Here is a 15,065-nt window from a genome sequence, read left to right as displayed (position 1 = left end):
GGAGTGGAGGTTCAGGGGAGTGCGCGTCGACAGGGTGTGTCACGGACCTTAATAGGAAGTGCCCGACGGAGCTGAGAACTGAGGGAGGCAGTGCTTGTAGGAGCGCCTGTGAGGCATTTGGGAAGCCTGAGTACTGCTGCAGCGGCGAGTACAACTCACCAGCATCCTGCAAGCCTTCCATGTATTCTCAAGTGTTCAAGAGTGCCTGTCCGAAGTCGTATAGCTACGCCTACGATGATGCGACTAGCACTTTTACATGTACAGGCGCAGATTACACCATCACATTCTGCCCCAATTTCCATAGGTAAAATCGTTATTATCTGCTCTTGGAGAATTATTAAAAGCATTTGGATAATCGTTCACGATTCTTGTCTGTTTATGTGAGTCTGCTCCGTGACAATTAATAAACAGGCGGCGACCGCTTTAAGTATTTTAATTAATCTATGTTCATTATTGGATATGACGTTTTGATTAATTTGGAATATATTCTTGTTGTTGCAGTCTAAAGTCCTCAAGTGATTCGCCTCCACAAGCAATCGGGGGCACAGCCATTGATGGGTCAGGGACAGAGGTAGGAGGGACGGTCACCGGATCCTCAGCACAGGAAGCTGAATTACAAAGTTCATGGCTGGCAAGTTTGGCCATTGGAGAGTCAACAGGAACCCAAACCCACCATTCTTTAGTTCTCCAATTTGCATTAGTTTTGGCCACATCTCTCATTCTTTCCAGCTCTCACTTGTAGTCACTACTGGTCTCTCACGTTCCAAGCTATTCAGCTGAGAATCAGTAACATGGAGATCGATTGGGAAAGTTGAAGAAACCCAGGTTGCAAACCACCCATCTTCCAAATTCAGCATATTTAATGTTAAACACATGTTTTAGTGTTAGAATATGTACCGTAAAGCATATTAGTTAATTTCAGAAATAGAATGTGTTTCTCTTTTTTATTCTTTCGGGATCTTTTGAGGTTGAAACCGTGTATTTTAAAAATTTATATTCTTTATTTTGCTAATATCAAAAATAATTTTTAAAAAATAAAAATATATTAATTTAATATATATTTAAATAAAATACATTTTAAAAAATAATTATTATCATGTCAGCCCAGCCCTATTTTCTTGCTGTTTCTATTGTCATGGAGCCTACAATCTAAAGGGAAAAAAAAAACTAGAAAGTGAAAGAAAGAAAGAGCCTTTGTGGGTTGAGGTTGTGGACAAAAAGGACAACCTTTGTTGACGTGAATACTGTTAAAAAAATATTCGAAGTGGAAGGCCACTTACGGGAATCCCATGCTTGGCAATTTGTTTGCAGTTGAAATAAGTAATTAGGTTTCTTATTTTTTATTTAAGCTTTATTTAGTTACTTTTAACATTTGGTTAAGATAATAAATAAGTTTGTTTCTCATCATATTGTATTAAATTTAAGAAATAAATATCTTGTGAGTACAGTACTTCATGTATAGAATATGAATAGCTTATTGTGAGTTCAAATTCTAAAAAATAAATATAAATAAAATCATGATCCAACAGCATACGGTATGAGACAAAATAACCTATTGAATGGCTCACATGATAGGAAAGAAACTTGATTTTGATATTCAAGAACCAGTAAAGGTGGGTTTTTTTTTTTTTTTTTTAAAAAAAGAAGATTTATGTGCATAAAATGCTTGGAAAATGAAGTAATAAAGTTGAAAAGCAAAAGGAATCATGTTACATAATAAAGTAAATAAATGAACTAACTAAGAAGCAACGGGAAAGCAAAATCTATAAGTATCTCTCTGGGTTTGGGACGCTGTTAACCTTGTTGAGAGATGCGCTCGGACAGTGACTGTTTGATGATTTATTTTAAAAGTGTTTTTAAAAAGTTTAAATTTTTTTGTTTTTTATTTATTTTAAATTAATATATTTTTAATATTTTTAAGTTATTTTGATGTGTTAGTATTAAAAATATTTTTTTAAAAATAAAAAATATATTTTTAACATGAAAAATTATTTAAAAAATAACCGTAAACATACTTAAATAATTTTCTATTCCGCAAAGTATTTTATTTAAAATTATTTTTTATATTTTTAAATTATTTTAATATATTAATATCAAAAATAATTTTTAAAAATAAAAAAAAAATTATTTTAATATATTCCAACCAATCCACTCTCACATAAATTGCTCAAAATAATTTAAGGTAAAAGATGGACGCACTCAGAAACTATGATGTCGAAGAACAATCATACCATGACGTTCTTGAACTGTGTTGAGAGATTGATGAACGGATGGTTGCATTTCAGCAGTCCAAAGTCAGCAACTAAAGATTTGCTTTTCTTTTTTCAAAGATTTCCTTTTAGGTCTCAGAAGAAACACTGAAGAATTTGAGTTGTGATATTACCCGACTGATAGGGCAAATGGTTTTTATATTACTCAATAAATAAGATATAAATATAATATAAACTTAATCCATTGGTGTTCATTATCGTCCGTCTTCTTGATTTGAATATAGTGGCAATTTGATATGACTCGATGGTCTGGTGATAAATCGACATTTTAGGGTTTGGACGGGTTCTGCTCGTCATCTTTCAAGAAATAATAGAAATCTTGTAGTCAAAAATCCACTGCCATCACTAACAAAAAAAAAAAAAAAAATCCAACCTATTGTATATGGGAAATGGAAGTGTTTGATATCGCAACACTATCATGATTAACTGGATTTAGATTTCCAAAGTAATTATTAAACTCATCCTGGTTTTTACCCGGTCATGATGCCAGGTTTTTTTAAAATAAAAATTAAAAATAATATTTTAAATTTTAATATTTTATATAAAAAAATTAAAATTATTTCGTATATAAATTATATAGAATTATCTTACATAGAAAAGTTAAGAAATATTTTATGTATACATGTAATTTATATATATAGTTATCCCATAAAAAAGTTATATATATATATATTAAAAAACATGAAGATATAAACTATAAATATAGTTATCCAATATAAAAAAAACATTTTATAAGGATATAAAATTTAACAAAAATATGTGAATTTAAATATTTATAAATTAACTTTCTATTTTTTTAGGTTTATTAAAAAAAAAATCAGGTCTCAAGGTTTATTAAAAAAAAAAAAAAAGGTCCCACCCCATCAAATCACCCTAGTTTCATGTTGATCCAGCAGGTCACTCTAATTCTACCAGATTAATTAAAAGCTCCAGCTTAGACCCTTTAAAACCCGACTAATACTCTAGGCCAAACTGGGTTTTATATTTATGATTTTTACAACCCAAACTTGTAAATTACTAAAGATGTTGAGAAAATTGCTTCAAATAGATAGTGACTTCTTGACCTGAAGATTTTGACATTAAGTTCTTATTTGTTTGATAGAAAGTGATTTTTTAAAAATTATTTTTCAAATTTTCATGAGTTTATTTGTTATTAAAAAAGGAAGACAATAAAAAACATTTTCCAATTAAAAGAAATTTTGGTTTGATTTTCAAGAAAGTATTTTTCTTTTATTTTAAAAAGAAAACATTTTCTGAAAATTGTAAAAATTTTAGAAATGTCATAATATTTGCTGATTATATCAAATTTGATTATCAAACTTTTGATTGTTATATATTTTTTTTGAATTTTTTTTTCAATTTCATCCATTAGAATTTGATTTTTATATTAATTGTGGTTCTTATTTTTATAATTGTTATTTGCTTTTTCCTTATCATTTTTAATTGAATTTTTTTCTATTAAATGTGATCCTTATTTTTTTTATTGTTACTTATTTTATTTGAAATAATTTATAAAATGATTATTATTATTATTTTAATTTCTTCATCTTTTAATTTTTTTTTATTTATTAAATTTAATTTCGATTATTATTTATTTTATTTGAGATAATTTATGAAATTATATTTTTTCCAATTTCATTCTCATTTAACTTTTTAATTTGTAAAATTTATTTCTCGTTATTTTCATAAATTTGAAAAAAATAAAATATTAATAAGTTATTTTCTAGTTTATTTTTCATGATATAACCAAATACTAAAAAATATTTTCCAACTTATTTTGCATTATACTACCAAATATCAAAAAATAATTTACTTTTTTTAAAAAATACTTTCCAGCAAACAAATAGAACCTTAAATTCCAATATTTCTTAGGGATCGTTTGGAAACACGATCCAATCCATGTTTTCAAAAAAATCAATTTCTTTTACTAAAAATTAAAAAAAAAAAACTATATTTTTAGATTGTTTTGATATGATAATCTTAAAAAAAAAATTAAAAACTTTTTTTTACTATATCTTTAAATAAAAAATACTTTAAACTGCAAGTGTAATTACAATCTAGTCACTAGACAAGAAGAATATGCATTGCACCCTTATTTTCAAGAACCGGCGAGATGTCACAGGTTGCAAAATAGATGATTGTACAACGGAAGTGGAGATTTGCTATCAAACAGCAAAATATATGTGATGATCAGGCTAATTTGCATGGTCCTATAAAAAGAGAATTTGTGGGCATCACAATTATTGGGGAAGGAAATAAAAGCTGAAGAAGCCACTATATGTAAGATCCAAATTGCCGCCCAGAGGCCATTGTAGATTAGCGCTCGGAGAGTGATGCTTAACCAACTTGTGTGGTGGAGCCACACCAACGTATCTAACTTTATTTTTTCCGAAGATAAGAGAAGATTGGACTGCATTTTCCAGGGTGCTTTTCCAGATGTAAACGTTTGTGCCAAATGATGCATTATTAAGACATTAGGAAAGAAAGACTGCATCCAACCAGAGCATCCTTACTAAAAGATCCCCAGCCTACAGTCTCAAAAAGGCAAGGAGAAATAGCAGGAATGCAAGCGTTACCGAGCTTCTATGCAAACTAAAGAAGGGTTATAACTATACCAAACTCGAAAATGCAAAATACATAGATCCAGAAGAATAATGGTTTTCATGGAAGGGGGAAACTAGAGAGAATGAAAAACGAGCAAAACCTTGAAAGAGCAAGAAAGCAGGTACTTCACCATGATAGATAAGAATTCAAGTCATGGCATGTTCATTTCTCTACTCTGTATACACAGTACGTGCCACAATATTAAAAAGCAAGCAGTTCCATTCCTCCAATAAACGTCAGTTTATTTGATCCACAGAGCATCATATAGCTTTTGCACTGTTTGTGATTGTCCTCTACGCAGACGGTCTTTGTTTAGTCAAGGATGGCCATACCTAGCTACTTTCAAAGTAATGTTGATGCTCAGATGAAGATAAGGAATCTTTTGTCAAAAGCTTCATGCCCTCACCTATAGCAGAAGTTCAAAAAGGAAATCATAAGAAGCAACTAAAACCAATCAAAAACAGCATCTTTATGTTAAGCCAAGATAATAATAATAATAATAATAATAATAATAATAATAATAATAATAATAATAATAATAATAATAATAATAATAATAATAATAATAATAATAATAATAATAATAATAATGAAAAAGGGCATCTCCAGGCCTTCCTTTCCAGTTGGCGAATCATCAACCAATCAGACCCACACAATTTAGTTCCTAGGATTGCACAATATAAGGGACTTCGGACCCACCACTATAGTAGGCTAATAAACTGCATCCAGCAAGTAAAAAAAGTCCTCTACACGGTAATTGCTGCATGACACAGATAAATGGAGTACCTTTACATAAAAATACTGGATACGAACGAAAAATAAAAGGCCGCGAGAGTTTATAATGCATTCTAACAAATAATGGGTAGCAATGATGCCTTTCATAGCTGGGCCAGGAATCGTCACCGGCCATAAAACCATGATGACACTTCAAACTTCAGAGTCAAAGTTCTCTATAATAGAGAAATTCAGCCCATTTTCTTCAACTTTCTCAAGGAGTTTGTGTCTTTTAGGGCTAAAGAATATTGCTTCCAAAGGCCCAGCATTTCTTAACAGGAGTTTGACGGTACAAGCACCTTTTGCCAACTGGTGAAGAAAACTTATGAATCTAGACAGCCTCAGACTGATAACAAATTGTCAATGACATAAGAATTCCTCATCAGATTGCATCAAGCATTTGATTTAAACTTTGTTGTTGGGAAAAAAAACACTGGCCAGGTGGATAACAGGATGTCAATTGAGGTATTGACACAATTTGGATAGATAATTTGGAAAAATTATGACTGCCACTCTGGTTTTGTCAAGGTAGAAATGTATCCAAGAATATATTACAGTTATAAAAAATTTGGTGGCCATTGAGTATAAAAGATTTACTGATCCAAATTTAGTGATTCTTGACTTAAAAAAATGGGAAGGTAAGACATGCAGCATAAATTATTGAAACAGAAAGTTAACAGAAACATAACTTACAAGTCACAGGCAACTATGACATTAAAAGTGTTGGAGATATTATAAGTTACTTCCTCATCCCAATGCAATGTCATAGTCTTCAATTCTGTATTGCCAAATGCTGTGGAGCTGGCATCTATGCTATGCTGAATGTCTGGATGTTAAAGAACATAAAAGAGAAAGAGAAAGTGGAGCAATGCTACGCTCATACTCAAAGTGAATATAACAGTTTTGAATCATAACCCAGCAAACCAACAAAAATTTAGTTCTAAACTGATGTTCCCATTGGCAAAGCTAATGCCCAGCACAACCAACGAGCTAAGCCTCTGATATGGCTATGTGATGACTTGTGCATCCTTATATCTCTAATCGCAAAAACAAACATATTTAAACTTTATTCAAAACCACCATTGTTATCTTCAAAAAAACCTTTCTTTTTTTATAAATGAGAAAATACAAAACAATGTAAGACATCTTGAATCTCAATGACAGAAAGTAAATGTTTACAATGACTTCAAATCATAAAGAAGATGCAAGCAGGGGCGAGCCCAGGCTGAAGACCGTCCAACTTGATTCATATTCTGATCACTAGAACAGGCCTTGGAACCAATTCTAGGCTCATCACTAACAATTTGAGAAACTTAGAGCTTAACATTAACTGAAATCTAAACAAGTATGTATTGAATCATGGGCAACTTGAAATTCTCACAGATAATGCAAACAGACTTCAATTCCATAATCCAGGTACATGCTTCCAATTGACATGTTAATTTTTCAATATGGTACAGACATGAAATCTTCTTATGACTCTTATTCAATGAATAACCCCAATCAGACAATAGCACGCCACTGCCCTAGGTTTAGAAACGATTCAACCATCTAAACTTCTCACATCATATCTTACCAAGTTAACCTAACTTATCATGAAATCTGAACATGTCTGCATGTGACAAGCAAAAATATGAAAGGACATCTTCAGATGTCCACTGACCTGGATAACAACACCTTTATAGTGAAAGTAACAAAGATAACAAATAAGATGCTCATGTCATTTAAATTTTCTCCCACAAGTAATCAAGTTTCAGTCTCCCACCAATCCAATACCGTGTTAAACAACTAACAATTGTGGTGCATCTCAACTGCCATTAAGAAATCAAATGTAACTACATAACCATTTTCTATCAGAAGTGTCTTCCAGAATCTGTATAAATGATAAACTTATCTTAAAATCAACATTCTTGAAAAAGCTGAAAAAAATTATGAACTCCACAAGTAAGATACCTAATTGAAATCAAAGGAATAGTAAGAAAAGGTGTTATCTATCTGCTGACTAGAGGTATCCAAAATGTTCATCAAAATATAATCTTTTTTAAGTACCCCCTTGCATTCTATACTCTCTTTTTTTTCTTAGAACAAGATAAACAAACAACTTGATACAACAAAATCAAGAATTACCAGCAGAACTTACACATTGGGCCAGTGTTATCAACACTGTATCTATTAGAAACCTCAAAATCACTCAAATCAGCACCATTATCCAATCTTTGCCTGCACAAAATCCCACACGCATAAATCAACAACGAAAACCCAAATCAAATTTCAATTCAAATCATAAATAACATTATCAGTTTGATAAAATGCCTTAAACAATAGGCAACATAAGCTTACTTGACGAAAGTTTGGGACTTGCATCAACAGGCAAAGCGTAGCCAATGCAAACATCTATAAAGTTCGGTTCTTCATTGACATGGTCTTCAACTGCTTGGCCTGGTATCAAGTTGAATCCTAGACGGGTTTTCTAGAACTGTGCTTGATAGCACTGGGTAATTGATTGTCTGCAAAATAATTGGTTTTCGACAATGTCCCAAACTAACATACAAGCTACAAAAACTAATCATGTTACAAAAACATGTCATAATTGACGTGTTGGGAGAGATTAAGGAAGCACCAGGATTTTCATGGGATTTGCGAGGAAGGAAGGGCTTGGCGTAAGATTGCCCATCTAAGAAATGATGGTGTTGTATTTGCTCTGGCTGCCATTTCATTCTTGTTTTTAGTTGGCTCCTTGTTTATATTACAGGATACTCACATTTCTGAGCCGTCAACTTTATTTTGTTTTTATTTTTAGTACTCATAACATTTTTGTTTTATAGATTAAAAAGATCATCTCCCTAACTTTCGTGTATCAAATTCAAAACTATTTAAAATTTTCTAATCAAGATTTTGAGTATAGCCCAATATGCATGTTCATGCCTTATTCAGTGTAAATGCTTATAAGAATAGAATTTATTTTCTCTTTTTTTTTCTGGAATTTATATTTACATAAACCACAGTGCTGCTATCATGGATGCAAAATCCAAATCTTGAAATATGAAATCCTTAATTAAGGTTCTAGTGAAAATATGCAAGCCTCATTTTCACCTGTATTCTCAAGTCAGAGCCTTTTTAAAATGTTATGTTTGAAATTGAAAATTTTGAAACCATAGCAACTGAAGGAGTATACTGTTAAAATTGCAGAACCAAAATATACTTTAACCTTTGCAAGTTAGCAACAATTGAATTTAGGGGCAAGCAATGGATTTTTTTATTATAGGAATGAAAACTGATCAAATAATAAAATTATACAAGTCGCTTTTTTTAAGTATTTTTATTTGTAAATTTATTAAAATAATATTTTTTTATTTAAAAAAATTATTTTTAATATTATTACATTAAAACAATCTAAAATAAAAATAATAATTTAAAAACACGGTTGATTGAAAAAACAAATACCACTTGCTAAAAAAATCAAATGATTTAATCCAAGAAACGTGATATGAGAACTACAGCAACAAGCTACAAACTTCACCAGCTGGACATCTAAAAATTGAAGTTACTAAACAATAAATCTTTGATTGATAAACAATCCCTAAGCAACTGTTGAAGCTGGACTAAATTTCCTGTCTCTGTAAATCTTGGAGTATACCTTCTTTGTTCTAATTGCTAGGAGCACATCTAACCCAAACCCAATTACACAGGCAAGAGCCATTATCAGGAAGACAAGGAAATAGCAATGGGGACCAACACAGGTATTGCCACCACCAGCAGGGCTTCTAGCGGCTTGAGCATCGTAAAGATAACCAGCAAGCAGGCCAGAGAAGAGGAAGGAACCCAGTGGAAGATTAAGAATGAGAATGTTGTATAACAAGCCATAATATTTGAGACCAAATAGTTCTGAGGCTACTGCGACAGTTATTGTCAGACGAACTCCGTAGCATATTCCAACCAAGATTGAACCAATATATAGAGATCCGGGCAAGGCCAATGCCATGATGACATATCCTAGTGTCATTAGGACTGGAGAAGCTGCATTCCATAGAGGTCTTGGTGTCCCAAATTTCCTGCAAATAACATGATGGATATGTGAACTATCAAAAACTGTGAAGTTCGAAATGTGAGGAGTTCAGAAACTGAAATGGAGAGTGACAAAAACATACCAGAGGAGCTGTTCTGATACCAGACCGGAAATAATACGTCCGAAAAATCCCCAAATGCTGGTGAGAGAAACAAAAATGGATACATCAATGTATCCAAGAGCCAGGCCCATCTGCCCCAAGTTGTTCATTACACACATTCCAGTGCCCACACCACAGAGGAATGATAGGAACAAAATCCAGAAATCATATGTCCGTATCATTTCGATGATTGTGTGATCCTCCCCAATCATTGGTCGTTGCTTGATTCCAGCATTCTCCACTTCAACACTGACTGTTGTTGCTGGCTCTGGCTTCTGTGGCTTTGCTGATGAATCTTCTGGGCCAACAAGTAATGGTTCCTTAATCTGCTGCTCAATATCCGAATTGGACTTAAGCTTCAACAGAACCGAATACAAAGGAACACATAATGGACTTGCTAGAAGGAATATTAGTCCTGCAACAAATACAAGTGAGACAACATGACCATGATTTCCAATGATGTCAAATGCCAAGAGATAGGCAGCTGCTATAATGGCAATGGCATTAAAGATGTTGAAAAATCTGGCTTCTTCCTTTTCCTCTATAGGACCAGCAGCAGATGTGGTTTCTCGGAGGAAAAGAATAGCAGCAAGGCAAATGATAGCAGGAACAATAGCAAGAATTAGGAGAAATGCAGAAGGATTGGAAGAGAAGAGAGCAGTGCAAATATCAGTAAATATTGCTGTGCTGAGTCCTACATAACCCTTCAGGATTCCGGAGACTGGGCCGCGATTTTTTGGAAAGTTCCGCATGCAAGTTACAAGAACTGCCGTGTTCATCCAGGTTGTGCTGTTGCCTCCCATGCACAAAAATATACACATCTGTAGCAGAAAACAAACATGAGTTAATTTGGTTATGAAGCGCACTTGCTGGAAAAGGATTGATGACCCTGTGACACTACAACTAGATGGATTCAATGACTGAACAATATATGGTAAATGCTTTGAATACCTGCCAGTAAGGAAGAGGATGGATACGCTGGCTAACAACAAGCCATTGAACTCCATATCCTATGAGTCCTTCAAATGATCCAATAAGGAGTATTACAGAAGTTGACCAACGATCTGAAGCAATGCCAGACAATAGACCAAAGGCCTTTCCAACGTCTTTAGCAACAGATAGAGTATTGAGCTCCAGCTGAGTAAGAGCCATGATTGATTTTAAAGCATCAGAGTAGTTGGAAAAGGTGTAATTGTTACCGCAGATTGCCTGCACCCATATTGCAGTAACAAATCCTAACCATTTTCCAGCAGGAGATGCAGGAGATAATAATGGACACATGACTAGGAATAGCGCAGAAGAACAAGAGAGAGCTTGAAGTATTTGCTTTGAGTTTGAACTCCATGGTGGGATTGAGCTATCGCTATAAATACTTCTTGTTTTGCATTCATTAAGAGCAAGCCTTGGCTAGACCCTGGTTTTACAATTCCACAACTGGTGTTACAAAACCAGGTCAATGGTGGCTCATGCATAAAATATTTTTAAGAACAGGTGAAAGCAATGTTGCCAGCTGAAGCTGGGCTGCTGGGACCTTGAGAATATATATGGTTCAAGAAAAAAAAAACACTTATTTGATGGATGGATATTAAATTTGAGGGCCACACAACACAAACGGGTGTCTTAAGAAAGAATAAACAATATGGACCTGTCAAAATCGAAGGAATGGATGAGAACCAGGCCTGCCATAGCTCATCCACACGGCTTCCTAAACCAAGTGAATCCTACGATTCATGCGCCAACCATTTCTATTCTGGTCATGGAATCAGCTTTGATTCAGCCGCCTGAGCTAAAACTAGATTGGTGAGGCGAGGTACGTCGAGGGCCATATTAAATTTTTTTCTTGTAAAAAAAAATACTTAAATAATAATGGTGTTTTTTTTTAAAAAAAAAGAGAGAGAAATCCAATAGAGGTTATTATTTTTACTAAATTTAGTAAGTTCTATGATTAAAAAATTAAAATCTTTTTGCATATTAGGTTCATATATAATAATTAATAAAATGATTGGTAATATTATAAAAAAATGCTATAATCTTATTTGAATATAGAAGTAAAATTGGATGATATTTAATGAAACAATATTTTAATTAGTTTATTTATAATGAGTTTTAATTAAAAAAAAATTAAAAAAAAACTATGGGGTTAAAAAATGCTATAATCTTATTTGAATATAGAGGTAAAATTGGATGATATTTAATGAAATAATATTTTAATTAGTTTATTTGTAATGAGTTTTAATTAAAAAAATTTAAAAAAAACTATGGGGTTGCATAAAAATGCTTAGGTGGGATGGGACGGACCTCGTACAAAGAATGTCATTTGCGTGTGTGCCTACAAGTTCAAACTTAGACGTTTGACCTTCTTTCCTTTTCTTTTTTTTAAATAGGTGTCTGCTCTATTTTTTTATAAGAAAAAAACATAGGATGCGTGGGTTAATTTGCAGTAGTAGACAATGTATTGTGTATTTTATTCATATTTGAAAAATCAAGTTTGAGTTTTTAAATTTTTAAAATCTATTTTGTAATTATTTTTTACTTGAAAACATTTAAAAATCATCCTAAAAAGCTTTAAAAAACTTATTTTTATCCTCAAAACAACCTTCAATCATTGAAAAATCCAAAATTAAACCAAATTAAAAAAAAATTATATCCTCAATCTACTTTTTGCAATAAGATAAAAGTTTCAAAACAGAAACCTCTCTAATAAAATAAAACTTATTAACTTTAAAATTAATATTTTTATTGTCAGAATGTAGTTAAGCGGTCATATTCTTTTTTCTTCTTCATTCTTCAACAACTTTATCACTCCTATGTTCAATTTAGAAACTAAAACATAAATAAAATGGATTTTATGAACAAAATATAATATACTAAATTTAAATGGAATAAAAATAAGAGAAGGGAGAATCTTTGGATGAAAAAGAAATTTTTCCATGAATTGATACAACCTCTTTTTTTTTTTTTTTGGTTTGGTGCTTCTTGTCTGAATTGTTCTTTGCACAGCAAATGTAAATCATATTTCATCAAAGTAACCTCTATTTTAATTCTAAGATTTTATCAGACACCTTGAGTTGTCAAAAATATGTAAAGAGAAAAAACAATATCAACATATAAAATATCACAAACTACACATAGAATGATAAAATTAAAAGAAAAAAATTAATAAAAAAAAAAAGCATTGTTACTTGACCTGTATTGTTCATAATGAAATCATATAAATAAACAGTAATATCCATTAAAATAACATATTTTTTTGTTGTATTACTCGTTATTTGTTATTTGATCTCCGACTCACCACAGGTTAAATAGGTTTTTTTAATAAATGAATAAGAAATTATAAGTTTTTGTATAAATTAAAACAAATGAATCAAACAATTTAAAGTAAAATATTTTTTTTAATGAATCAAACAATTCAAAGTAGAATATATTTTTTTTTAATCTTGAAGTCTTGTTCCCTGTTAAATCATATCTTAAACAAATAATAAGATTTTCTACAATAAATCATAATGTTATAAATTTATTAAAATATCCTTAGAAAATGTGAATTTTAAAAGTTTTATTTTATAATAAATAATTTTTTATTTGTTAGGAAGAGTTTAAGGAATACTATGTCTTCTTTATTATTGCACTATTGATTAAAAAAATTCCATGAATACAAGTAGTCACGGAGCTCATTCGTTTAGTGAGTAAATACAAAAATATGCAATAAGAAAAATAATAATTTAAAATTTAAAATTATTGTAAAATGATAAAATTGGTAGTTAAATCACGTTTTCATTTGATTATTTTTCAATTTTTAAATGATTTTACACAATAAATATATATTAATATACGAGTTTACAAGTTCTAATTTTAAGAAGCTTGGTGCCAAGTCCTCCCTCATATACCAAGTTAATTCGTATTAATTTTTATTTTATTTTTTTCATCCAGGAGAAGCCCGCCGTTGAATTTGGGACAGGGATGAAAAGATCGTAAACATGCATGAATTCTCATTCAAGAAATAATCAAGTCACCCTTTAATAAACACTCAGCAAAATTAACAGTTCTGTGCTTCAAAATCAGATCGAAAGAAATTTCAAAACCATTCACACTCTTTCCTATGATAGATTAACAATACTGGTTCAAAACCCTAACACAAAGCTTCCTGTTCCATTACCTTTCAAAGCCTCCAATCACAAACTGCACCAAGGATCTACCTGCTGCCCTCCATCTGTGCTCATGAAGTTTACCGTTGCTGGAACAGGATTATTTTTCAATCTCTTGGAGGTTTAATAATGCAAAATCTTTCCAGGCTTCAATCTATATATACAGGATAATACTTACCAATATTTTCTTTATCCTAAATCTAGTTCTGTTCTCTCTTCACATCATGTTCCTGGTCAGCATTCTTGACTTGATTGTATACCGATTCAAAAACATTCATACACACACTCGAAAAACCCACCATTGCCTGAAAAGCATGCGGGAATCCCATCTGGAGATTATTCAATGTCATTGACCTTGTTACGCTAATCAACTTGTCATGCTTACTCTTTTCTTCCTCTGCCCTTGCCCGCAAGATCTCAACCTTCGCTCGTTTCTCCGTAACTGGGTCCTTGATGCGTATTGTGCTCGAAGTTTCAGGCATTGAATACGGACCATACTTGCTCTCCAAAGCTCTAAGCTCAGCAACCTTCTTCTCAAACTCCTTGAATGCAGATTCTGACTTCTTCTTTTGCTTATGCTCTTCTGCTTGTTGAACTACAATAGCATGAATTACTGTTAAGAAGCTCTTGATTCCTTCAGATGCCACTTTGTCAGGAATTCTATCAACTGCATGGTTCCATTCTTCGCAAAGGGAGTAAATTCTTGATTCCTGACTGGTTCTGGAAATTGGGTTTTTGCTAAACTGGAAAAGGCTAAGCCGGAGCCAGCCTGTGAGGGACTGGATGTAGTCCCGCTGAGCCTTAACAACATTGCAGAATGAATGGTGCCATTGCTGGACCTCAAGCTCAAGCTGGAGAGTCGACTGTCTATGAATCTCTGACGTCGGCTCAGTAGATGGGATAGCTTTGAGATATTTGAGCTGCTGAACAATGTGTGTCTGGACCTGGTGTGACTCGTACATGCCTCTCCACATGCACATTAAACTGCAGAGGAACAGAGGACTTTTAAAGCATCTAATGTGAAGCATACACCTCATATATGAATCCAATAAACTACATCAGGATAATTTAGCAGTATGTTTTATTAGGCTACTATCGTCAATTCAGCA

The 15,065-nt window shown here is 32.3% G+C and overlaps 4 protein-coding genes across 9 annotated transcripts in view; 1 reads left to right on the top strand and 3 right to left on the bottom strand.

Moving 5' to 3' along the window:
* The window catches only part of LOC105138752 (uncharacterized), a 10,584-nt gene extending 9,635 nt beyond the window's left edge, over positions 1–949 (top strand). Inside the window, exons 2-3 of the mRNA XM_011044931.1 lie at positions 5–304; positions 502–949. Of these exons, the coding sequence (XP_011043233.1) occupies positions 5–304; positions 502–742 (541 nt within the window). The 3' untranslated portion in view covers positions 743–949. The remainder of the gene's footprint in view (positions 1–4; positions 305–501) is intronic.
* Positions 950–4,954: 4,005 nt separating this feature from the next.
* Positions 4,955–8,442, bottom strand: LOC105138707 (uncharacterized). Of its 6 annotated transcripts, XR_844837.1 has the most exons (5): positions 8,269–8,437; positions 7,989–8,155; positions 7,789–7,868; positions 6,342–7,601; positions 4,955–5,280 (listed from the first exon to the last, which is right to left on the bottom strand). XR_844837.1 is itself a non-coding variant. In XM_011044878.1 (3 exons), exons 1-3 carry the CDS (start codon positions 8,363–8,365, stop codon positions 5,277–5,279), a joined length of 234 nt encoding a protein of 77 aa, XP_011043180.1. In that variant the 5' UTR covers positions 8,366–8,442; the 3' UTR covers positions 4,955–5,276. The 6 variants fall into 6 exon arrangements, 1 of the variants encoding a protein (XP_011043180.1); XR_844834.1 differs by having other exon boundaries at positions 7,962–8,436; XR_844833.1 differs by having other exon boundaries at positions 7,989–8,435.
* A 637-nt stretch (positions 8,443–9,079) lies between these two features.
* Positions 9,080–11,149, bottom strand: LOC105138706 (uncharacterized membrane protein YMR155W-like). The gene is made up of 3 exons (XM_011044877.1): positions 10,766–11,149; positions 9,797–10,635; positions 9,080–9,700 (listed from the first exon to the last, which is right to left on the bottom strand). The coding sequence occupies exons 1-3, from the start codon at positions 11,093–11,095 to the stop codon at positions 9,229–9,231; spliced, it is 1,641 nt and encodes a 546-aa protein (XP_011043179.1). The 5' UTR covers positions 11,096–11,149; the 3' UTR covers positions 9,080–9,228.
* A 2,629-nt stretch (positions 11,150–13,778) lies between these two features.
* The window catches only part of LOC105138705 (uncharacterized), a 3,658-nt gene continuing 2,371 nt past the window's right edge, over positions 13,779–15,065 (bottom strand). The window contains exon 4 of the mRNA XM_011044876.1: positions 13,779–14,940. Coding sequence (XP_011043178.1) covers positions 14,157–14,940 — 784 coding nt within the window. The 3' untranslated portion in view covers positions 13,779–14,156. The remainder of the gene's footprint in view (positions 14,941–15,065) is intronic.

This window comes from Populus euphratica, unplaced genomic scaffold (assembly GCF_000495115.2).
Source record: "Populus euphratica unplaced genomic scaffold, PopEup_1.0 scaffold82.1, whole genome shotgun sequence".
NCBI lineage: Eukaryota > Viridiplantae > Streptophyta > Magnoliopsida > Malpighiales > Salicaceae > Populus > Populus euphratica.
The sequence above is the reverse complement of the archived record's forward strand: the minus strand, read 5'-3'. Positions and strand labels throughout refer to the sequence as shown.

Bases quoted from the DNA above. Each gene is read 5' to 3' on its own strand.
- LOC105138707 (XM_011044878.1), bottom strand. From the start codon at position 8,365: ATGAAATGGCAGCCAGAGCAAATACAACACCATCATTTCTTAGATGGG. The intron at 6,475-8,268 runs GTGCTTCCTTAA...TTTAACATCCAG, and splicing joins CAAATCCCATGAAAATCCTG to ACATTCAGCATAGCATAGAT.
- LOC105138706 (XM_011044877.1), bottom strand. From the start codon at position 11,095: ATGTGTCCATTATTATCTCCTGCATCTCCTGCTGGAAAATGGTTAGGA. The intron at 10,636-10,765 runs GTATTCAAAGCA...TTTCTGCTACAG, and splicing joins ATCCTCTTCCTTACTGGCAG to ATGTGTATATTTTTGTGCAT. The intron at 9,701-9,796 runs GTATGTTTTTGT...TGTTATTTGCAG, and splicing joins GTATCAGAACAGCTCCTCTG to GAAATTTGGGACACCAAGAC.